The 26,292-nt window shown below is 37.2% G+C and overlaps 1 protein-coding gene across 18 annotated transcripts in view; it reads left to right on the top strand.

Annotated features, from left to right (window-relative positions):
* The window catches only part of LOC109056836 (basement membrane-specific heparan sulfate proteoglycan core protein-like), a 92,189-nt gene that overhangs the window by 6,000 nt on the left and 59,897 nt on the right, over positions 1-26,292 (top strand). For all 18 annotated transcript variants that reach the window (XM_042751419.1, XM_042751417.1, XM_042751416.1 and 15 more), the window contains exons 2-3: positions 21,918-22,032; positions 22,538-22,606. In XM_042751419.1, the coding sequence (XP_042607353.1) occupies positions 21,918-22,032; positions 22,538-22,606 (184 nt within the window). The remainder of the gene's footprint in view (positions 1-21,917; positions 22,033-22,537; positions 22,607-26,292) is intronic.

The following is a 26,292-nucleotide window of genomic DNA, read 5'->3' as shown; positions in this document are numbered from 1 at the left end:
AAAAGGACAAAAAAGGTAAATCCCATCTTTGTTATGTCTGGTGTTTGGTGAACATAAAAAGCCACAAAGACATGCTTTGCAGTGTTTAACCAAAACAAAAGTGTAAAGGTGCATCTAAGTGACATTTTAACAAGAGCCATTGACCTAGTGTCCCCTGGATATGGTGATTGAGTGCACTGTTGGTAATATACTTTCTTTTGAAGTGGTTGCCAGGGTCTGTCACAGTTTGCTGTGCTGTGATTGGCCCCTTTGAGCATTCGGGCCACTATTCAGCGTATCTGCCTCCTTCGCTACACCACTCTGCCTGCTGGGTTCAACCGACTAGTCGAGCCACCCAGGAGGCTGATGTACATTAGCATGTCAACAGCTCCTCTACAGGAGCCGGGCACTTCTGGCCCTTGGCTGTTGGCAAGCAGAGCTTCTCTTTGTCATTCAGATGAGAGAGTCGAGATGTGAGGTAATTCTTGTGCTGGCTTATGGGTGAGGATGTGGCTAAAGAACGATTATATATTACCTGACCAAATTCTTGCTGGTAATATGACATTTGTGTTTGTTTGCAGATTGACATTTAACCTAAGGCCTCTGTGAAGGACTTTACAGTCCCTGGTTCCTTTCAATGTGTGCTGAATGATAAGAGAGGAAATCTGCAGCTCTCTTCCAGTAAAGGATATCTGCATGGCCAAAAGTGGCAGTGCATTGACTTTAGGGTCAACAGTGAATCTCTATTGCCAAGTTGCTGATTCATCATCCTTCCAGGGAAATTAAATTCAGAATTATCTATGAGAGGCAAAATCCCCTTCCCAATAACAAAGTTTACTCAGGCTTTCCTGTACCATAGATTCACACAGAGGCAATGTAAGATTTCCCTCCCTCAAATTCTGTTCTATATTATACAGTGGGTTCCAATTCACATTCAGTTATTTATCTGTTTCAATTTATATTGTGCAAATGAACACTGCTTAAAATTATGTCCAAATTTTATCCAAAGCGACTTACAAATGAGGACAATGGAAGCAATCAAAATCAAAAAGGGCAATGATATGCAAGTGCTATAACAAGCCTCAGCTATCTTAACGTAGTATACTTAGCAAGGTTTTTATTATTATATAGTAAATAAAAAGAAAACAGATAGAAAAAGAATAAAGCAAACTAGTGTTAGAGGCTTTTTTTCGGTTTTGTTAATTGTATAATAAAAAATAAATAAAAAATACAAGTTTTGAAATAGTAAACACAATATTGATCTTTTGCTGTGGAGTCAAGACATTTGCAAATATGTTTAAAGATGAATATGAGACAAAACTACAGATTGTCACATTTTATTATTAGCTGTTTCAACACATACATGTTTTAGAAAATAAAAAGGACAGCACCATTAAGCCTGCAAACCATAAACAACAAAATAAAATCATCTTGCAGATCCCTTGCGTGCAATCATAGCAGTGAGCCTGCAAACCATAGACATCACCAGAGTCTTGGTCTCATCCTTTGAAATGCTTTTTCCCAGCCTTTAATGCAGCCAGTTCCAACTGTTGCTTGTTGCTTGCTTTTTGGGGAGTTTCTGCCTTTAGTCTCCTCTTCAGCTGGTGAAATTCATGTTCAGTTGGATTTAAATCTGGAGATTGATTTGGGCAGTCTAAGACTTTACAATATCTTTACCCTGATAAACTCATTGACTGAACTGGCAGGGTGTTTTGGGTCATTGACCTGATGGAAAATGAAGTACTTTCTTATGAGTCTGATGGAATTTTCTTGAATATTGGTAGCCAAGATGGGTTTTGTAGCCTTCCAAATTCATTCTGCTACTGTCATCATACATTAAGTCATCATTAGAATTGAGAGGGCCTGTTCTAGAGACAGCCATGCATGTCTCCATGCTTTACAGTTTACGTGTTCTAGAGACACCACCTCCACCATGCTTTACAGATGAGGCTGTATGCTTAGGACCATTTGCAGTTCCCTTTTTTCTCCACACTTTTGCTTTCCCATCACTTAGGTAAAGGTTAATCTTTGTCTCATCTGTCCATAAAACTCTGTTCCAAAACTACTGGCTTTTGCCAACTCTAATCTTGCCTTTCTAGTTTTGGTGCTTGTTAGATGTTTGCATCTTGCTGTGTAGCCTCTGTAATTCTGTGTCAAAGTCTCCTGCAGACAGTAGATTGTCAGAACATCACCCCAGCTTTCTGGAGGTTGTTGGTGATTTTACAGACACGTATTTTAGGGTTCTTTTGTCTGTCATCAACTACTGCTGTTTTTCTCAGCCTACCAGATCGTTGTTGGTTGCTGATGTCACAGGTGGTTTCCAAACTCTTGATTTCTCCATGCCCTTTGTTTTTAGTTGACTTCCTCTTTTTTTAGCATCCAAATTGCTTGCTTTTCTCTCAAAGTCAGCTCCATTGTTTTCATCTTTATTGGTAAAACATGTTGAAACACCCAATAATGAAATGTCACAATTTCTAGTTTTGTCTCATATTAATCTTTTAATCATATTTACAGATTTCTTGACTCCACAGCAAACAGAGCAATTTTGTATTTACTGTTCCAATACTTATGGAGGGCTTAATACGTATACAAAAAGATTAGAGAAGCTAGTGTTAGTTATTTTTTTTTTAAAGAATAGAATTCAAATAGATAGTGCTAGTGTTAGATAAAGAAGGAAGAGATGTGTTTTTAGGCAATTCTTGAAGATGGCTAAGGACTCAGCTGCTCGGACTGAGTTAGGCAGGTCATTCCACCAGGAGGGAACATTTAATTTAAAAGTCTGTGAAAGTGATTTTGTGGCTCTTTGGGATGGCACAATAAAGGGATGTTCACTTGCAGAACGCAAGCTTTTAGAGGGCACATAAGTCTGAAGTAATGAATATATATATATATATATATATATATATATATATATATATATATATATATATATATATATATATATATATATATATATATATATATTTATTTAAGGTCAAAAGTTTACATCCCCCTTTTAGAATCTGCAAAATGTTAATTATTTTACCAAATAAGAGAGATCATACAAAGTGCATGTTATTGTTTATTTGCTGACCTGAATACGATATTTCACATAAAAGATGTTTACAAGAAGTCCACAAGAGAATTATAATAGAAAAATGACCCCATTCAGAAGTTTACATACCCTTGATTCTTAATGCTGTATTCTTACCTGAATTATCCACAGCTGTGTTTTTTTTTTGTTTAGTGATAGTTATTCATGAGTCCCTTGTTTGTCCTGAATGGTTAAACTGCCTGCTATTCTTCAGAAAAATCCTTCAGGTCCCACAAATTCTTTGGTTTTCCAGTATTTTTGTGTACTTGAACCCTTTCCAACAATGACTGTATGATTTTGAGATCCATCTTTTCACATTGAGGACAACTGAGTGACTCATATGCAACTATTACAGAAGGTTCAAACACTCACTAATGCACCAGAAGGAAAAACAATGCATTAAGGCATATAACCCCTGATAGTGATAATGATGTATCCATATAGTGTCAGGTGCAAATGCAAGTGTCAGGCAGTTGGTTCAAGTGATCCTTGCAATTTTCAGCCACATGCTCAGATCACTGTCAGGCATACCTGGTACCAAACTGTAAGAGCAAACATGTTCAAACTGGAAATGATGAGATTACTAGGGAGCCACCTGCTCTTGATGGTGCCAAAAACAACATCAAACACTGCAAACTTCTCATCTCACATTTATATTTCCATGAGCAGAAGTTTCAGTGCTTTGCTGCAATGTTTTCCATGTAGGAACATTGCCACTGATGGTTTCAGGCTGCATTTGCATTTCATGCCAAAGTCCTCTAATGGAAAAAGTGCAATCCCACTCTGAAACCTGTTTTTGCAGACCACTATGTTTGTGTTAGGGCGAGTTATGATTGATGCAGATACCACAGGCCTTCAACTATGTGCTCTTATCCAACGGCAAGGGAGTAGTTGATGATGTGCCTTTTGTGCACTTTATTTAAACCTGTTCTGATATATCTATCCCATCCTATATCCATTACAACCACTTTGGGCTGCTGTATGATCAAAGTTCACAGTGTTTTTGACCTACTCGCAAGTGTGATGAATGCTGGCATGAACAGTGGGAAAGAAACCTAAGCTATTGTCTGATAAAGGAGGAATGTGAATCCTGTGTCTTTAAGTGCTTTGCCAGATTTAAATCACCACAGCGCATCAGTGTGGCCTCTGTTGTTACCATTAAAAGCATACTAGACCCTATTTTAAAAGTGTACTTAATCCTATTCCAATATTTTCTGCATCATAGTGTTATACTGTCGTTTTAGTAGAATCATAGCTCATGCAAGTTTATTACTCTTGCATGAATTGATCATTGTTATAGTGTTAGAAACCAGATGAAAAACAAAATGTAGAAAAATTGATTCATGCAACATCTGACTCATCGCTAACAGTAGACCGATGACCCATGTCTTGTGAGCATAGACGACTTGAAAAACAGTAACAGTATCATGCTCATACTAAACTGTTCTTGGTTTAAACAAATTTTTGTGGTTTTCAGACTAAACTGGCCTAGTGCAATTTTGCCTCCACCCACACAAAAACACAGAAACTGCAATTTCATCCTGATTGTCTTTAGAGTCATCTCCTTGCCATGAAGGCTAAGTATATTTCAAAAGGAGGAATTTTAATGTAAAAGTTTATCATTTTTGTTATATCTACTTTTTGTTTAAAACATTAACTACTCTTTTGTTTTTGATGGTCACTAGAAACCTGGAAGCTGTAAATTTGATCAGGGTAAAAAATGTATCCTTAAGGTGCCGTCCCATTAGTGAAATTTATGCGAAATGTTGTGACCAATGTAAATTTTGCCCACAAAAATACATTAACAGATGGTAAATGATCTTTGAAGTAGAACAAGCTTACCCATCTTATGATTTTAACTAGCCAGTAATTTTTATCCTCTTTGAATTTATCTTGATAATATTTGAATATTTTAAGAAATGAAGATAATTCCACTTACAGTTACTAAATTTAAATGTGAATCATATCTTAAAGTGTAGACCATAGTTCTAACAATGCCAAGGTCATGTGTTTGATTCCCAGGGAAAGCAAGAAATGATCAAATGTAAATGTGTACCAGAATAATATGGAACATGAAAATATAGATGTCCAAACAATAGGCTAAACATTGCATTCCCATGGCAACTAGCCGCAGTTGGCGAGCGGCAACAGGGAGCAACATTTCAAACCAGAGGTTCTTAATTACCCTGGACTTTATAATGACATACAACTTAGAGCCAGCAAAAGCAATTATCCTTTAAACCAGATAATTAAACAGCCCTTCCAGTGGTGATTGATGAATAACCAGAAGTCCTGCTGCTGTAGAGTAGGTTTCTAGCCACTGGAAACTCGAAGTCTTGGCGCTACCTCTAGGCTTCTGTTGTGGTCTTGACATGGGCACAAAGGGTGGTGTCAGGGGCACACTATTTTTGAGATCTGGCATGGAGAAAAGACTTGTGGAGTCAAATTCCTGCCTGTAGGCACAAGTTTAATGCACTTTCTTCTTTTGTGGAGAAAACCTGCTGTGTTGAGACTATAGAAACAGAAGAATGGGTACAGTCTTTGTTATGTTTTTTAACATGACACTACAGAATGAGGTATGCCATAATTGCTAATTATTTTATTTGGCGAGGAAAAGAACAGAAAGTGCCCAGAAGGGTGACTTTAGTCAATATAAAATCCAAATTTACATGAATGTTCCTGGTCTTACTGTGTATGATTTATTGGTGCATATTATTCCAAATAAGCATTTATAATCTTTGTGACTAGAAAACGTGCAGATTTGTAGTGTTTTGTGGTCAAATTATGAATCTTCTTGATACTGATTGATCATGCCACTATTAACTGTTCTATGGCATTTTTATGTCTCTGAATGTAAAAACTCTGTGGGACAGCACTTGGGGCTAAATTATTTGTAACCGGGCCTCTATGAGAGTTCCTGTGCAATCTGTTGGGAACCTTTTCTCATGGACATCTTGATTTTTTTTTTTTTTTTTTTTTTTTTTTTTTTGTGTGTGTGCCTGTAATTAGCCAGAAGGAAATGAAATGCTTCACATCTGTTTCCAGTGAATGGGCAGGTAAGGCCCCTCACTTTCCTTTAAAGTGAGATAACTCCCCTGGCACACAGATGTTGAGCTGGAGGTTTGGCTGTTACTGTGAGAAGTTAAAAGTCTGGCATATTCCTTAAATGGAAGGTCAGAAATCTTTCAGTAGCTTCTGGTTTGTATGTTTGACCTTTTTCCTGTTACCTAGAGATTCCTGGCTCAATGTACAATAAATACGTTGCTAATATCCTTGTAAGTCTCCTTCTAGCTGTCTGTTTATTTAACACAAATGACAAATGGTTTTGTGCTCTGTTATTGTTTCTAGCTTAATTATTAAGTGAATGTTTATTGGACGATGTAGGAAGGAAGGTTGAAGGAGTTATGTTTATTTTTAGTCTGGGAGCTTTATCAGGCTTTTTCTTTTCATAAGCTCAAACAGGCGTGGTGCAGTCTGGGGGAATTCCTTCCTCGAGCAGCCATCCTGGACAATAGAGCTGTTACCCACTGAATACTCAATGGTGTCGGTATATCTACCACCTAAACATCATTGATAGCGCCTTCAGTTGCTAAAGGCATTTAATGTAACTCAGTACGGGGAATGCAAAAGCCTCTATTCATTAAGAGTCTCTGTGAACAAATTTGCTCTCCAGTGACTTTTTGAAATCTCCCAGTGAGCCAAACATCCAGCCATCTATTACTGCCAATTTTTGGTAGTATGTTTAGAGGAATGGGACAGGCCAAGTAAATGTAGCGATTTCCATTAGCCAGTGTTTTGTAATATATTTTTTCAAAATCTTTGTCTAGAAGTATTCCCTTTATCCTGCTCACCTTTATTCCTGATAGCAGCGAGAGTTTACAAAGCATGAGAGTTACCATCTGGGTGTTACTCCTGTAGACCTTGTCAGGAAATAATTCAATAATTGCATGCTTAGCTAATATTTTCTTTAGAGGCTGGTCAGACGTCTGTTAGATAAAAACATGGGAAATTTACACAACTTTGGCATAAACTTCAGTTAGTTTAACTTGGTTTGAATTCAGAGTGAATTTAGCAGAACAGACAGTGTTTTACCTTCTATCTGCAGGCTGTGTATATACGATATATTTATCATTGTCACAGTCTCATATGAGTGTTAAGAACAGACGGTTGCATTACACAGTATTTTGGGACTAGCTAATGTAGACACACTTCAGATTAGCATGCATGATACTTTTAAATGGCTTTGTATCCTCTGGGAAAACATTGGATATGCTGTACTAAGTTTGCCCGTGTAAAATCAGAGCTGATGCATCTGTCTTTTAAGGCCAAAAGTAGCTGAAGAAATGGAATGAATTTAGACATACAGTACTTTGCAACTTTTGTTTGATTGTTTTAACAAATTGTAAACATTGCCTACCATTGAAGTAAATCACTTAAATCAGGCTCTGGCCATTCAAAAGCAATGTATAAACAACAGCACAAAAAAACCTAAGCTAGCTTAGTTTGGACAAATTGTAAAACTGGATTTATCTTCATCCTTCTAGCTTTTTTTCATTTTCATTTATAATCAAAACCCTTTACAACACACATCCACTGTCTTCACTTTGTACTGCTTGGGATCTGGCTGCGTTGTCTTACTGAGAGAATGGATGTATTTGTTGATGTGACATGCTTTTTTATGTGTCCAGGGTCCATACAAGGAGGAGTAAACTGCCTTAAAGTATGTTTATTTTGTCAGTCATAATTTGAATTTGAAGTACATGCGTAACAGCTGCTATTAAATGGGAAACATATGGTGTTACGCAGTCTAGTGGGTTTTAAAGAGACAATCGTTTGGACACTTTTGTGGTAAAGCGGGTCTTTACTCAACCTGGAACAATAAATGACTCCCTGAAGGACACAAAAAGGTAAATAGGTAGGTTTTGCCTTGTAAATTCTCCAAAGCTTTTTTGAAGTTTATAGTTTTTAGGGTGTCAAAGGTTCATCAGAGGCATGGCTGCCATGTTTCAACTAGCTGGGAATTTTGTTATAGTATTGGTTTGTCCCAATTAAGTTTTAAATATTTACGTAGACGTTGATTTGTTACAAAAGGTTAGTGTTTTATCAAAAACTCTGTTTGTGTATTAATTAGCAGACTCATTCAAATGCTGTTTTCCCCTAATATTCCTTAATATTCTCCACTCTTTTACAATAAATCAGACTTTAAAGCTATTAAAGCGGACAGCTGTTAAAGCTCCTTGAAACAATCTGTCTTTTTGGCCCAATGGAATCCTTCTCTTACTGTTGTTGTTGTTGTTGTTGTTGATTCTTCTGGTGTCTAAGTTGCATGTTTCGCAAATAATAAAAGTTCAGACAGCTTCGAGTTGCATTCTCATTGTCATCATCTCAGACCCCTTTGGAAGCAGTCAGTAGATTCAATGTAAGTGTTTCTTCTCACATTTGTTGGAAGTGTTTCTAGGGCTTCAAGATTCTCCAGAGTTCTAACCCAGCCAGTGTAGAGATAATCCTGCAGATTCTGACCAGCCAACTCCTTGATCCTTTGTCAGTGGGTGACAAGGGGAGGTTAAACCCAAGGATTTAAAACAGAGAATGGAGCTAGGATGAGCCAATCAGAGGCCAAGCATTTCAAGCAGACAAAGTGGGCACCTGATCCCCTCTCACATGCACAAGTGAAATAATTGGCTGCAGGAATGTTCATATACAGTACCCTTCAAAAGTTTGGGGTCAGTAAGGTTTCCCCCCCCAAATAATCTCTCACTCTCAGAGTTTATGTTGATGCAGTGGTCTGAACTGCTGAGCAATGACGGCTGTTCCCAGAACACCTTCACCACAGAAATGTTAGTAAAGCCACTCTTTTCTAACTTGTTTACTGATGTGTGGCCAGAAATAATCCCAACTGCAGCACAGTGCTGCGAGGTAAATGTACAGTATTGAGCTGAGATGTCAGGAACCTTCAATCATGACCAAAATACTTTATACATTAAATCAAACAAAACAATGAGTCGTTATTTTTGGTAAATCAAACGCGAACTGTGAGAATGAATCATTGTAGTTATTTACTGGTTGTTCATATGAAAACATGTAGCTGAAGATGCACAATATGAATTAATGAATCAAATGTGGCCACAGTGTATTGAACTGACTATGAGACCTTAATGGAGCCTTTTATGGTTGATTTAATTCACTGCATTTATTTGCATAAGATTCAATAAACAAATTTATAAAATTGTAAATAATTTCCTTTGGTATTATTTGGTATCTACACACATGCATTTTCTTCAAATCCGCGAGAAAGTTAAGGATCAGTAGTCATTTCTATACTGACTGGTGACCCTAATCACAGTTTAACTGATAATAAATGACTTGTTGTTTAAAACCATAGGTGTTATGCATCAAATGCAAGCACTTTAGCTTCCTAGTTGGCTTGTTTTCTGTCCCAGTACTCCTTAATCTTGCTCACAGCCATTTTGACAAGAGGTTTGAAAGTTGGATGAAATTTCACCTGCAGCTACTTGGCTTGAGTGGTATTTTTACCTCCCAGAGGAATGTCACCTCTGTCCGCCCACACAAACCCTTCAGTCAGGGTGCGAAAGGGGTCAGTGGATCTGTAGCATCTTCTGGTCCCTGTGTGTTACCTGCCAGAGCAAATTTCATTCATACTTAATCAGGCTACCTCACTGGGGCTTTATATTCCAAGTGTGGGCCAAATCAGGTCTTTGAAGCCTGCAGCAGCTTGCTGTGAGACCACTAAGAGTCCCCTTTGATCAGATGAACTTCCACTTTGATTCTCTTGAATGTGCTTTTAAGACAATGCAAATCATGCGCAAACTGCATTTGGGCAACTTTTGATCAAGCTTGTTGTAATTACAGCTCATTTCTGTATCTCAAAATTGCACATTTCAAAGCACACACCCTCTGATTTATAAGAGATATCAGCTTGCCACACTCTTTCAAGGCTGCTGATCACAGTCAGTTTTTGTGATTCTCAGAGGGATAAGTCACCCAAAACTGATTATAGAATTAATCTGGTTTAAAAATTTGAATCACCACAATGCTATTTATATTATTATAAATTTAAACGTGAATAATATTAATTTGATCGTTAATATTAATATTGATTGTTATAATATTATTAGTGCTGTCAAATGATTAATCGTGATTTTGTTACATAATATGTGTACTGTGTATATTTATTATGTATATGGTATATGTATATATTTAAGAAAAATTTCATTTCTATATAAAATATTTAATGTATAAAATAATTTAAATGTAATCATTTTCTATTTTAAAATGTATGTATATGTATATGTATATATATATATATATATATATATATATATAATATATGTATATGTGCATATACACATGTATGTGTGTGTGCACTTGGATGGGTTAAATGGAGAGCACAAATTCCGAGTATGGGACGTCACACGTTATCACTATTGAGTGAGTGAGTGAGTAAAGTGACGTGTGGCCAAGTATGGTGACCCATACTCGGAATTTGTGCTCTCCATTTAACCCATCCAAGTGCACACACACAGCAGTGAACACACACACACCATGAACACACTCCCGGAGCAGTGGGCAGCCATATTGCTGCGGTGCCCGGGGAGCAGTTGGGGGTTCGGTGCCTTGCTCAAAGGTCCCACCTCAGTCGTGGTATTGTGGGTGGAAGAGAGCGCTGTACATTCACTCCCCCCCATTTACAATCCCTGCCGGACCTGAGACTCGAATCCCGCGACCTTTGGGTTACAATTATGACTTCCTAACCATTAGGCCACGACTGCCCTATATATAGATAATAAATATACACAGTATATATTAAATATATATGGTTAACAAACTTTTACTTTGGATGCAATTATTTGACAAAATTTGACAGCACTAAATAGTATTTATCTATTTGGGGAGCTTGACTTTCTGTCAAGCTATGAACTATCAATGTTTTTAATGTATAATTTTTTTGTATATTCTTCTATTTAATATTAAAATTCTTCTAATTTACATTAAAATTATTTTGAAAAATCATTTTTATTATTTCAAAAAATTTTAAATAATCAAACAAATGTGGTAAATAATGAAATTTTATTTTGTGATGAATTATTCATTTAATAACTGAGAGGCTTCGAGTGTGTTCATTATTTAAGACAGCATCTGTTGTTTGTTTTGAGGAGCACCAGATTTCTGCTGCCACTTTATTTGTCATACTCATGTAATTATGAGTGAAAGAAAACAGCTGGTTCATATTTTTCAGTAGCCAGGCTGATCTGGCACAAACAAATGTTCAGTGACCCCTCAATGTGTGTTGAGGATCGTCTAGATTTCATTAACAAATATCCTCTCAAAACAAAGACAGGTTAAAACTGCTACTGGTTGAAACAGCTACTTTTACAGAGTCAGAAACTTGTCAGATCAAGCCACTTTTTATTAATTCCCCCAAAAAGGCCTTCTGGTAATGACTAGCTTAAGAACTAAACGAGATTGTCAATAGTCCAAGTGATCAAATGCCTGAACTGTTGTCATTGCTGACAATTCCAAAGCCCTCACAAAGCCACGCGGCCAAATCCGAGTTAATTATGACATAGCTGTCTTGAATAGAACTGGGACTTATGACCTTGAGAACAGACTGCAAGTGGTTATCCAACTTTAAACCTCTCTTGGCAGGCTGGCATGATATACTAAGTAATCACAGAAGAATGTTGTTTTGTTTCTGTCAGATTTTTTTTTTCATTATTGTCTTCCAAATATACAAAAGAAGATATTTTGAAACTGCCAGCGTTGCTCTGAACTCCATTGACTTTCACTGTTTGGACAAAAACAGCTGAAACATTCTTCAGAATATCTTCTTTCATTGTTCCACAGAAGAAAGTCAGGCAAACAAGTTTGGAATGACATGAGAGTGAGTAAATGGTGACAGAATGTTCATTTTTGGGTTAAGTTTCCCTTTAAAAACCACACCAAATGACTACACTAATACATTTTGTGATGAATGTCAGCATGTGGCATTTAATAATGCAGCTCTTATTTAATTGTTTTTGACCTCGCACAACACAGCACAGTGGGGTCTAAAGCCAAGACAACCGGTGGTGCCAGATTAGCTCCGACAGCCATGAGAATAAGGATTGGAAGTTTGAAACCACCACTGGTTTTGTGAGAAACCAGAGGTCCATGAGAATTGTCAATAATCTGCCACAACTTACTTCAGATCATTTGCCCAGCATGCTATGAGCAAGGCTTGGATGGTCATACTCTACATATGAATTCATTTGTTTCACTGTTTCTTAAACACATTCAATTTGAGACCACTCATTTACAACTGGAACCTAGGCTATGTTGTTTACTATAAGGTGAAGCTCAATTTTCCTTTAAGTTACTCTCTTCTATCCTTGTATAATAAACTTCACCTAAAAATGAAAATGCTTTCATCATGTCCTCATGTTGTTTTGAACTTTGAGCAACTTTGAATCTTCTGCAAAGATTATTGGCTCAGTCAATAGCGAAAGTTGGGGCGGATATTTCTGTTTGTCCAAACAATAGCTGACAGGGAGAGTTTTCGAGAAAATCTCTTTGAAAATAGTGCGACTTGTCCTGCACTCTAGCACTTTAAACTTTATTTGTCCAAAGCGCTCTGTAACGTTCTCCAGAACTGGCTTACTGTCATTGTCTTGCTGTCAAACGTTCATAAACCTTTGCGCTCTCATCTTGACACATCCTTGACACGTCCACTGCTATGATAAACATTATTCTGTTTGATTGTGTCTATCCTCTCTCTCAGTTCTCTGGAGCCTTGTGGCATCACTCTTCAAAGTATGTTCAGTCACTTTGCCAAGGTTCCTTTGGAAAGAGGACAGCGTCACCAAGACAAGAAAGGAAGTTCTTCTTAAATGACAGCTAGCTGCAATACAGAGGCCCTTCCTGTTATAAATAAACAGCTTTTCCCCTTCACGCTGCCACTGGCCTCAGCACCTCCACGCTCAGCTGTCGTCTGGGGGAACTAGAGCTGCTCTTGGTCTCTAAAGTGCAGGTCGCCATAAAGCTCTTATTACCGGAAACACTGCTGTATTTTTAGACACTTAAATTGCTCTGCTATGTTTATGTTTATTTGTTGTCAACAAAAAAGAGGCCATGAAGATTAGACTTGTACCACAGGCTTGTGCAGAACAGTTTTAAGGTATTGGGTCGACTGTGTTTTCCTTTATTTTGTAGATATATATAAAAGTGGTGTCACATGATGTATATTGACGTCTATAGTCTTCAGTAGTTCATTTCAGTTGCGTTTGTCAGTTACCTAAAAAAAGTGTAAGAATTAACGGATGCATTATCTTTCAGATAAAGAACAAAGACAGAATTTACTTTGACTTGTATTAATTTTTACAATCGGATGGCTTCTCCGGTCCCGTGGCTTTATGGGTTAGCAAAGTGTCCACAGGCTGGACCCTTGAAAATTTCAGATGGAGTAGGTCATCTGGGTATTCTTAACTTCTTGAATACTGCATATTTATAAAATCAAAAATACAGTTGAAACGGTAATAATGTGAATTACACATTTCTATTTTAAATTACAATTTATTTTTATGGCTGCAAAGTAGTGTAGTCAAAAGTATTTTAAGTGAAATTTAAAAAATGTCTATTTCCCCCTAGCATTTGAGTGCTGTTGAGCGGATTTTTAAACATTGCTGATTGGCCATAGTGTTTGCACTCTCAACAGATATGACTGTGATTGGCTAAAATCATCATCAATTCAAGCTATTCACCGAGCGCTCACACAGAATCACATGGGAGCGTTAGAAAGCCATGTCTATCAGCGGATTCGTCTATGTGCAGATATACTGTATTAGGGATCCACTGATAGGCGATGGCCTGTGTGCTTAAGCGATAATCATTATAGTCAATCACAGTCATATCTGTTGAGAGCGTGAACACAATGGCCAATCAGCAGTGTGAGAATCTGCTCAACAGTGCTCAGATGTTAGCGGGATAATTTCAGTACCGACTGGTACCATTATCAATGTTGAAAACCGTTGTGCTGCTTAATATTTTAGTGGAAAATTGTGATACTTTTTCCAGGATTGTTGGATGAACAGAAAAAACAGAACGGCACTTATTTGATATCTTTTGCCCCATTATAAATGTCTTCACTGTCACTTTTGACCAATTTAATATGTCCTTGTTGAATAAAATCTTACGGACCACCCCATTCCAATTACCAGTTTCCAGTTAAATGGAGCGAAATATGTTGAGTGAAACTGATGTAATGATAATAGAATTGTTTACCAGCTGAAATCTTTTAATGAAACATTTTAAAACACAAGCTTTTGTAAGAACTTTCTGACCCATATTTTACGACCTATGTTTTATTCTCTGTGACATAATTGTGTGAAGGTCCATAAACACGGGGTGCTGTCAGAACAGAACATTCCAGGCTGAAACAGTGGACGGACTGTAGCTCCTCTTGGCTGTTTTGATAGTGTAAATTGGAGTGTGGTGACAGTGTGGTCTGAGGCAATATTGAAACCTTGGGGTTTCGTACATAGGTGGTCTGCAAGTGCAGGAGCTCTATTGGTTCCCCTGCTGGGGTGATAATTGAGGGGAGAGTTCTCCTATAGGTGCCATCTGGGCCCCCACAAGTAGGGAAAGCTGCTTCCTCTGGAATGCGCTCACACATTCGGCCCACCCACACACATCATTAGGACAATTAAGACTGTATCAGTCGACTTGATTAAAACTGAGTTAGTAGATGCAATCAGACTGACTTGAGCATGATGTCAAGGCAGATAGTTAATATTTAATTGACTGCGCCCACTCCCTTAATTTTCGGTCATATGGCATCAAGTTGTCAACAGGTCTGATTCACAAACTGAGTCATGCTGTCAAGCCCAGGCACCTCCTATGATGTTGCCATTATTAGTGTTGGATAAGGTCTGCCTTCTGGCTTCAGACGTAGTTTGAAGAGACATGTAGGCTCTTATTTCATGACTGTGTCATACGAGCAACTGGCTCTGTCTGGCCTGAGCGTCACCTGTCTGAAATGCACCATTTCTGCACTTAAAATACATTACAGATGATGTCAAGAAATGGGCAGAATTATATGTAGAAAAAGAACATGGTCTCTTTGGACTAGAAGGTTTTCCTTCATTGTGTAGAATCATACTTTCCATAACAGTGAATCAAATGCTGTTTAACCAAACTCATCTTGCATGGCACTTTCCAGTGAGGTTTGCTTAAGAAATGAGGTATGTGTAACTTGACAATGTGCACACAAACACTCCTTTGGAATGACTTTTCCAAATGTTGTGTATTGACCTTTAAGATTAGTATCAGTAACATGGTGAGTCAGACAGTTATTGTTAACGGAAGTGATGAATAAACGCAACTCTAATCCTTGACCACAAGCCCCTGATCCTTCAATCCCGGGATTCCAGCAGTGTGAGTAAGACTTCCAGATGGTGACTGAAGTTACCTCAGTGTGTACTCTTCAATACCGCACTACTTCCCTACTGTATACAGTCAGATGAAGCTGCCTTAGCACCCTCTTGTATGTTGCGAGTGTGCACAAGTAGGTAGGCGTTGCCATACATAACCACTGAAGCAAGAGCACATATTTCCAAACCATTCTCTATGATAGTTTCAGAAAAAGTTAGGAAATGCTGAATTTTATCCAAATTAGGTGAAATCAAAGCCGGTGCCAGGCAGTTGCAGGAAGTTCGGGCAAGTTGAGACTGTGAAATCTGTCAAATTCAGAGTTTTGCATGGCGAAAAGTCAAAGTACACACCTAGAAAATAGCAGACCACTTAAGCTTGGACAGTATTGAGTGGTTTATTCATGCCAGTGTTTGGTTTGGTCAAGATATTTTTAATGAAGCCTGACAAATTTCTGTTCCTTTATTGAATCAGTGCAACCAAAATGATTCAAGAATCAAAAAATACAAAAAGAGATTGTAAAAGTTAGCTTAAAAAGTAGCTCAAATGTCTTGTACTTAAAAGCCTAAATTAAATGTGTTCACTATTTAGCGTGATTGTTCCTTCAGAAAGCTTGGATTAAAACACTTAATTAAAATGGATTTCTTTTACATTGCCTTAGTGAACTTTTCGAATCATGAAAATGTTGGGGAGGTGGTGTCAAGGAAAGCTTCTCGAAAAAGTGAACATTGCAACTTCCTCAAATCATAATCTCCAAGACCTCGTTTTACAGCCAGTACTAATGTCCATTTCACTTAATCTGATTCTAAGCGGACAGTGCTAAATATAGATGTAGTAAATTGTCTCAAGCATTTTGCGATGGGATCACTCAAGCCATACATGGTGGTACCCATGTGACCCCATAGTATTCGTAGTGTAAGTGCTAATCAGCCCTAATAAATCCTGGACAGGACTGCTTACCTACCTATCAATCATCCATTTCACTTAAACAAGAGCTTTACTACCAGGTGTAGTGACTAGGTCACCTGAGACTTTAATATCAGGTGCAAACAGTGCCTAATTGTGTCTTGACCTTTCCTTTTTTCACAATGCCGATTCTCCCATGCAAGCCTGCACAGATCAGCTGCTTATTCACAAAGCCTGGTCCTGAGTAACAAGCCTGGAGATCGGTTTGACGCTGAGCTGGATGACTGCTCAGATGTGCTCATTGTGATGGAGCCACAGAAAGAGAAAGAGTCTCACTGGGAAGGGATGTTGAGAGAGTGGAAAAGACGAATAGCAAGGAAACCTGATTGTTTAAACAGTGGCAGAGCGAAGCTCACAGCTTCGATTTCAGCATGGGAAACAGCTGCGCTGGGCACATTAGGAAGCATGTATGTCAAATCTAGCCCAGTGCTCATTGGAATGCCTGTGGGAGTCCTCGTTCAATCCCAAATGCATGCTTTGGGTCTACGTGGGAACGCATGCATGACCTGAGGGAAGAGTTCTTGTTGCCAGAAGTATGCTGTTAGCCTTTGTCCATTCTTTTCTTCCCCCAAGCCCATATGGAAGACCGTAACAACTTGTTTAAGAATGTCCCACACACACAGAATACTATATTTAAAAAGAAAAAGACACATGTTTTCTCAGAAAATTTTTTGTCAAAAACCCTCCACAGAGCTCTTTGTATATGAAGGGTCCCCCCCACATCATGGTCTTTATCCTAAAGGGGCTCAAGCTGAGGTGTAGTGTCAAAATTGGCAGCTTATCATTGTCTTGCATTCTCCTGCTCTGAGAGGTTAACTTGCAGAGGAATTTCTGTTCTTACCTGTATGCCTTTTGATATTTTTTTCCCTTGTGCATTCATACATTTTTCTTGGTGTCTTATCTCTGTAGTCATCCCCTGTCTGTCAGATGGATGTTTTTCTATAGCCCCTGTAGATAATAGGTGTGGAAAAAGTCAATTTCAATGCAACTCCCGCATCATTCACCCTAGCACTGTTCTGAAACATAGTGAGCTGCCTGCTTGGGTAACTATTGCCAACCATCATGGAAACTCATAAGTGACTGATTTGGAACATTCTACATAGGCAGAAGCTCCATCTCCATTTCTACATAACCAGCATGAAGGGCTTGATGTTAGCATTTTGCTAAGCTAATAAGCATGATACTCTGAAGTAATTCATAGCACACCTATTTATGTAAAAGTCCTCCAAACTGAGCTCCTCCCAGTGATTGCGTGAAGGAGATGTCCAGTGTTTCCTTATAATTGCCAAAAACAAGATATCTTTTAGGTTTTGACTAGGTTTTGAAACAGTGCACCAGTCAGCTATTTACTTCTACCTTTCAGTTCTTCTCACATGAACATTGCTAAAAGTAGTGCTATATCAAGAGAGGAAGTACATTTTATGAAAGGCAAAGGCTAATGGAAATTTGCTAGCACTTCTGGCCCTGCAGTATACAGTGAGTTGTTTTATGGAGGTCAGGAAGTTTGCCCTCCGGTCTGCCTGTATCAGGCTGTGCTTTGGTGTTCTGGCTCAGATGAGGGTATAAAGTGCATATCTCAAGCTTTCACCTACTTACCACTCTACAGTTTACATTCCATTTGTGTGTTTACAAGAACCGACATCCCCTTCACGTCTATGAAATCCTTACGTAATGCAGTGTGGCAAGTCCAGGTTTCATGTACTGGAATTTGTTTCCACTCAGAAGCAATTTGGTCCATTTTTCCATTGCCTTTTAGATAATAACTGGTAAATTCAATAGTCAAGAGTTTGTATTGTCGTCAGTATTAATTGTTTAATTAACAATCAGTGTGGTATGGCAGTAATATTTATTTATTTATGGCAGAGTTTTGAGTCATTGCTGCTACAGCTGCATTCCAATGCAAAGAAAACCAAAATACTAAAACCCTTTTAGTAAGGCTTTGGAAATTGGAAGTGGGTCTGATTGGGGGTTAGAAATGCCAGAGAGGGGTGTGTGTGGGAGCGGATAAGCCTACCATACTCTTCAGCAGTGCACATCTGTCCTTTCTAGCCATCATTATTGCTCTTTGGAGGCTGAGTGTGAGTCACTCATTAGAAGTGTGGAAGTCCAAGTAAACTGGCCAAGGCCAACTCATTCCCTTTGTGTTCCATTTGTGTCGCCCTGTTCTCTCAGCTTATTAATTGTCCATGGGCATAGATATGGCAAATTTGGTTTCTTGCCTTGTAAACACCAGCTGAGTAAACTCTAGAGTAATCTTGAAGCTTTCCACCAGGTTCAAACATCTTTTGCAGAGCGATAGACTCTAATGTTGTGCTTTGTCTGTTTCTTTGCCATTCTTGCAGAATAAACTATTGGCATTGTGAATGGCATAATTGGAAAGTAAACAGTGGGATTCCTTTGACAGTGGAATGCAGTATGTGTGTGTTTGACTGGGCTATCATTTGCTTGGCTAGGTGAACTCAAGCTGTTTTTATGGCTGGAGAATGACCTGAGAGTTTAAGAAAGTTTAGATGTTTTCTTGGTTTTATATGAGCCAACCCAAAAGTGAAAAGTCTGTCATCCTTTACTCACCTTAATTTGAAACCTGATTGTTTTTCCATACAATGAAAGTGAATGGTGACCATGATGACTGTCCAGTAATATTTGCATGAACAATGACTTGCATTTCATTCTATTTGTCACATAAAGCTATCATATGGCTTCAGAAGACTGAAATATATAAATAAACTTAAATTTTTGGGTGAGCTATACTTTTGTCATTTATACCCTGTAATAATAGTCAATAGTTAAGAATAGTCAATTTCAACTGTAAATTCTTTCATACTGTAGGGATTTTTTCCTTAAGTGATTTGTTTCCTTAAGTTGTGCTAAGTTGTGTGTCTTATCTGGTGACAACGAAATTGACGCACATACTTTTTCTAAGTCTTCTCACCAAAAATATGCTGCATTACAATTATGGATGACAATAATGACAGAGTGTCTAGTTTCGGGAGGACTCCATCCCAAGGGACAGGGAAGCAGGCGATGATCACACCAAAGGTTCGCTGAGCAGATCCAATTGAAAGAATTTTGCCAGTCAGCGTTTTCCCTTTGAAAAAGTTCCAGGATTGTTGTTTTAGAGTGTTCAGTCAGGGGAGAAAGGATTTGGAGGGGAGATCAAGTTATTTATTTGCGGGAGCCATTTAAATGGGAGCTGCGGCCATGATGGAGATGCAGGGAAATGGGAACTGGCGGGCTATGAAGACCGAAAATGCCAAACGTGGCATCTTGCCAAACACGTATACAAATGTGAAGATGAGAACCAGGGTGCAGAAGAGACATGATTTTATAAAATCATCAAAGCTTTTGTTGCTGACCAAAGAAGAAGTGAATAAGCAAAAGGCACTGCTGGTTGAGTTCAATTTTTTTCGCTAACTATGCAAAATGCTTCCAGAGAATCCAAGTTAATATGTTCATTTATTCATAATTAATTTTTGATTTTAAATGTAAATTTACACTTCCATTCAAATGTTTGGGGTTGGCAAGATTTTTCTCTTTTATCTCTTATGCTTACCTAAGCTTTATTTGATCAAATATACAGTAAAACAATTTAAAATAACTGATTTCTGTTTGAATACATGTAATTTATTAATTTTGTTGGCAAAGCTGAATTTTCAGCAGCCATTACTCCAGTCTTCAGTGTCACATGATCATTCAGAAGTCATTCTAATATGCTGATTTGCTGCTCAACAAACATTTATTATTATCTGTTGTTAAACAGGTTAAAACAGGTGTTCTGCTTAATATTTTTGTAGAAACTGCGATATATTTTTAGCAGAACTCTCTGATGAATAGGAAGTTCAAAAGAACTGTATTTATATGAAATGGAAATCTTTGTTGCATTATAGAAGTAATTAGTGTCATTTTCTATATATATAAATGTTTCCATGCTGAATAGCAATATTAATTTCTTTAAAAAAAAAAAATCTTACTCACCCCAAACATTTGATGTTTGAGTACAAGTTATCAGTGTCTATTTGACAAATTGTTTGGGTAAATTTTACTTTGACTAGTGGAGTAAAAATATTTTTAGTGTTATGAAATGCTAAGCAATATTAAAGGTGTAGTAGGAGATCTTGGAAAATGCCAACTTTAGCCTGATAGCACTGAAAGCAAAGGTCCTACACTTCCATAAAAAAGCAACAAACCCAAAAAAAACAATCGCAAACAGTTTATTTTGATCTGCACGAACCGGGTGCGCAGAGGTAGGCAAATACATATGTTGATAAGCAGATAAGAAAGCAAATCAAAACGTTCGGAATGGGTGTTTTGATTGGATGAACATTTCTTTGTCCTACGCCTTCAACAGAATATATAAATACCGATAAATACATTTAGACCACTTAACTTAATGATTGCTATCGTGATGTGTAGAGACTTTCAACCAGCATAACAAATGTTTCTGAAGACAATCATCTATTGCACCTTTAAACATGTTCCTTGGATATCATGCTGTAGTTCATAATATTTCAGAGGTTTTATATTTGCTGTTATATCTATTTTTATGACCTCTCATGGGTGTGACATTAATCTCTGCATGAAAAAGTACTTCCTCACTAGTACCAGCCCTGTGCTGTTTGGTTAGGGTGTTACAGTAGCAGAGGTATGGAGGTAAAAGGTGTTCACCTAGATCTTTGTTCACCAATTACAGTATATGTATGCATGTATGTAATAGAGTCTCTTGTGCTAATCAAGGCTGTATTTATTTGATTAAAAATACAGTAAAAAAACTGTAATATTGTGAGATATTATTTTGATTTCTAATATTGGTTTTCTGTTTTAATACACTTTAAAATCTAATTTATTTCTGTGATCAAAGCTGAATTTTCAGCATCATTACTCCAGTCTTCATTGTCACATGATCCTTCAGAAATCATTATATTTATGATTTATTAATGATTCATTATCAGTGCTGATTCATGTTTTTTTTTTGACATACTTTTTTTCTGGATTCTTTTATGAATAAAAATAAAAAAAAAAAAACAAATAAACCAAATTAAAATCTTTTCTAACAAAGAGTCTTTACTATCATTTTTTTTTTAATTTAACACATCCTTGGTGAATAAAAGTATTCATTACTTTCAAAAAAAGAAAGAAAAATTTACAATCTTTTGAACGGTAGTGTATATTGTAATATATATACAGATACCACTTGATTTGATACTTTAATGCTGTGACATTCAGACATTTTGAAGTGCTTGTATTTTGAAATACTTTTTAAGGACAGCATTTCATGTCTCTATGATGTGTGAGATATGCATTTTTGTGCATGCACAGAACAAAGTCATGATATTTATCTCTTCTACCTTCAGTGGAGCCAGAAGGCATTGACTGTTGTTTTTGCATCTCTCTTCTGTAGGTCTCTCATAACTCAAGATGTGTTTGGAGATGCTGATTTCAATCTCATAAATTGTGGTTTCATTTGTTTTGACTACAGGTAGTTCAGAGCTCTAAAGTGTGGGATGAGGTGCCCTTTCCAGAGGACTTAGAAGAGGAAAACAAGCGGCCGGGAGGTTATGTGGATGATGAAGAGTACTATGATCCTTCAGGAGGTGGGACTAACTGAATACTGCAAACAATTCAAACAATTCTTTTTAAATTGTAATGTTCAACACTTTTGTATTCATTACGCCTAATGGAAAGTGACAGTAAGGACCTTTACAATTGTGCAAAAAAATTTCCATTGTGAAAAAATGCTGAATAAATTTCTACAAAAATATTAAGCAACACAAATGTTTTCAACATTTATAATAATATGAAATGTTTCTTGAACAGCAAATCAGCATATTAGAAGGATTTCTGAACCAGCATGTGACACTAAACACTAGACTAATGGCTGCTAAAAATTCAGCTTTGTCATCGCAGGAATAAAATAACATTTTCAAATATATAATATATCAAACAATTCTTTTTAAATTGTATTGTTTCACACTGTTTATTGATTTTGATCAAATAAATGCAACCTTGGTGAGCACAGGAGACTCATTTTCTAATGTTAGCATCATCAAACTTTTTTTTTTTTTTGATAAAGCTAATATAATCTATTTTTCCCTTCAGATATCAGTGGAGAAGAGGATGGAAGCACCCCCGAGCCAAGCACAGTTGAACCAGGCATGCCTATAACAAGTGAGAATCCTTTTGTTTTGTTTTTTTTTATGAAGAGGCGGTATAATCTGATATCAGTGTGATAAAAGAGAGTCATCAACAGATTCTACAAAATCTTGCTTTAAATCATGAAACTGTTATACTGCGTTATATAGAGTTGTTGCGTCTGCAGAATTTGTGTCTGTGCCTTTACTCACAGTAATGAGACAGCAGATTCATCATAACAAGGGCCTCAGATTTGTGCCAGAGGTCCAAACAATACTCATTTCTCCTTTCATCAGCTGAGATGCAGAAGTGTAAAGATTGCAGCAAACATGAAAGTCAGTGTAAGAAACAGCAGCCAGAACAGACGATACAAACACTGTCATGTATTGTTTTCCTTACGGTCCATGTTAAAAAACTCGCCTTTCATGCAAAAAACTAACAAAAAAAATCCACACAAAAACATAAAAAACAACTTTTATCAACACTAATAATAAACAAAAATATTAAAAACAACTGTTTTCAGCACTAATAAAAAAAATGTTAAAATAAAAAAAAAAAAAATAAAAAAAAATTAAAAAAAAAAAAATAATAATACAATAATAATACAAAATATTGTAATAATATTTCACAATATTACTGCATTGCTGTGTTTTTGATCAAATAATTCAGCCTTAGTGAATATGAGACTTTTGTTCAAAAACATGAAAATCTTACCCAACCTAAACATTGCATATGTTGTATGAAATTTTTAAAGCCAAAATAGTTGGACTAATACAAAGAAATTATGACTTTCAACTCAAATTGTTATGCTAATGAAATCATCTGTAATGGGAAAAAAATCTGTTATTTATTATTATAAAATGAAACAATATAGTTACATAAAAATTATTTTTATATCTCATTCTTTGTGTTGTGTGGCACCCAGCCTCTTTTTGGAAACAGACCTTGCGTTATTTAGATAACAAATACCAAAAGTGTCTCAGCTGCCGTGTCAGACTCCTGCATTTCCCTTCTATCTTTTCTATCTTTGGACCTCTTCTTTGGAATGACTTTTGCTTCCCAGTCTGTCCTTTTGGAGTCAGTCTGGGCCATTGTATTGCATGACATCATGGTGGAATGATTGTTTTGGTAAGAGCTCTGCAGCCCGACACCTGAGCTTTACTCCCAGAATAGCACCGCATGGACACCTCCACATAAATATGCTGGCTCTTAAATTAGAAAGGGATATTTCAGCTGTAGCTTTAGTGTATTCAGAAGATAAAGTACCAGAGGTTGACAGTGTCAACTAAGAGGTGCCAGATTGATTGGGTCAACTCTTAAACATCACCTCTGTGAGACTCAGACCACCTACAGATTCTAAATTCTCAACGCAAACACATAGTTCGCTAAATGTAGACCTAAATTCAGCAGATGAAACTTGAATCGTTCCTCTAAGTTTGAACTGGAGCATAAAACTGATCTGATGACCCATTGATGATCTTTGAGGTTCAAGACACCACATGAGGTTGGTTTGAAGTCAGGATGTCTTCATTTATCCAAGCATATTTCTGATCTCAGTGGATTTGGTAGAATCATGAATAACAAATCAAAATCTTTTAACAAAAATATCTGAAAACATAACGTTTTAAAGGGGTCATATGATGCAATTTCAAGTTTTCCTTTCTCTTTGGAGTGTTACAAGCTCTTGGTGCATAAAGAAGATCTGTAAAGTTGCAAAGACTAAAGTCTCAAACCCAAAGAGATAATCTTTATAAAAGTTAAGAGTCAACCACACCCCCCTAAAATGCCTTCTGACTCACAGTCTGTAAATACATTCACATGTGTAAAGGATTTGCCACTGATGATTCAAATGCGAGTTTTGAGAGTAGTGCTTGTTGTTTGTCGTTTCTCCGATCAAAAATGTAGACATGGTTTTATGTTTACGTGGCATGATGCAACACATAAAAAGACAGTATAAGTCATTATATTCCGTAATTATGTCACCACTGGATGCAACAAATGCCTCATTTGTAATGGGTTTTATGGTTATTGTCTTGTCACGCCAGTGTATTGACCGGGACACGCATCACAGTATGTTAAGGGGCATAACATTTCTGTCACACACTTGAGGCATTCGGCCAATCACAACGCACTGGATAGCTGGCCAATCAGAGCATACCTTGCTTTTCAGACCGATAAGCCTTGTAAAAAAACGACGCGTTTCAGAAGGAGGGGCATAGAGGAGAAACACTAATGTACAGTATGTGGAAAATAGTGTTTTTTTATCTTAAACAGCATAAACACATTTCATTGCACCAAATACACAAAATAATGTTCTTTTTAGCAACATCATATGACACCTTTAAGTCTGGATAGGTTGAGACTATGAGTCAGCCAGTGGTAATCCCCCTTCTAAAGGGGGAAGTTTATTCTCTAAAGCCATTTATAGAGCCGTGCCTGACAGCACTTGGGAAAGAACATTTGGCTTCCTGGAGTGGAGTGTTTGTGGATGTCTAACCTGTGCACTCTTTTTCCAGAGGTCTGTGTGACCACCTTTCCTCCCCTGTCACTGATGAGAGTTCATATCCTGCTACTGTAGCACATATTGCACAGCATCCTGTTTTTCTGATGCATTTTCCAAAACCATATTTTTACATCTGTAATTGAAATGGCTAGATATGTTAGCCTAAAGTGGTCTTTATTGTTATGAGATTGAGAGAATGTAGGGGCATGAGCGAGGATATTATGATGATGGTTACTAAAGTTAAAATGTAATTGTGCTAGGCCCCGAATAGACCTTGAAATGGTTACCTTTCATTTAAAGTATCGTCTCAGTCTGAAAGATGTTTCTAAGAAATATTGAAAACAGAAACATAATTTGTTAGTTGTTGTGACTCAGATTTATGTAATTATTTCATATACAGTAGGGTTTAAAAGTCCACCTTGAAAACAATGGTTTCAAAAACTACTTCAGTTTTTAGTATTTTTATTATTATTATTATTATTATTATTATTATTAACGATTTATAATGATTTGGTTATATTTGAAATCTCTGACTTTACATGGCCAAATTACCATTTTTGACTTTGTTTAGATCTTTTTTTGAAACTCTGGGACATGAGATTACTTGGGGCTTTATCTTTATGAGAAACATCTCATTTTAATCTAATTGTACTCTATGAGATTTACAATAGAGATTTTCATTTTGGTTTTCCTTTCCTAAGGCTAGCTCTGGGCTTTTTGATGTGGTAAATTGGAGTGGTGGTACTTTAGCTTAGTGGTCCAACATCTGTTCTGGTAACCCAAAGGTTATTAGTTTAAACCACAGAAGGGATGATTTATGAACTGTAGAACATTGGGGTCTGTCAACAATCTACCGTGAGCAAGACACTTAACCCCAGGTTACTCCCGAAGAACTGTCCTGTAGAAAGGCATTTGCTCAATGACAAAAATGTGATTATTTCAGAACACGTGATTACGTCAGGCACCGGATAAGGATGTGATATCCAGCTTCTTTTCTTTATCAGTCACAAATCCCCTTTGGCATACAAGAAGACTCTTTTATCTAAGCCGCTGCATATTCCTGGCCTGTTTGTTTGTTTTTTGCTTGATAAAGCCTGATAAAGACGTGGGAGATCTCCTCACCCTCTTTTAGCTGAACAGAACTTCAGGAGTTTCACAGGCCCTTGTACAGACCCTGAACGCTGGGTCATACAGCCACTTCAAGCTGAGGAGACAAAGG

The sequence above is a fragment of the Cyprinus carpio genome, chromosome B23 (assembly GCF_018340385.1).
Source record: "Cyprinus carpio isolate SPL01 chromosome B23, ASM1834038v1, whole genome shotgun sequence".
Taxonomy (NCBI): Eukaryota; Metazoa; Chordata; class Actinopteri; order Cypriniformes; family Cyprinidae; genus Cyprinus; species Cyprinus carpio.
Note: the sequence above shows the minus strand (reverse complement) of the source record. Positions and strands in the feature narration are given on the sequence as shown.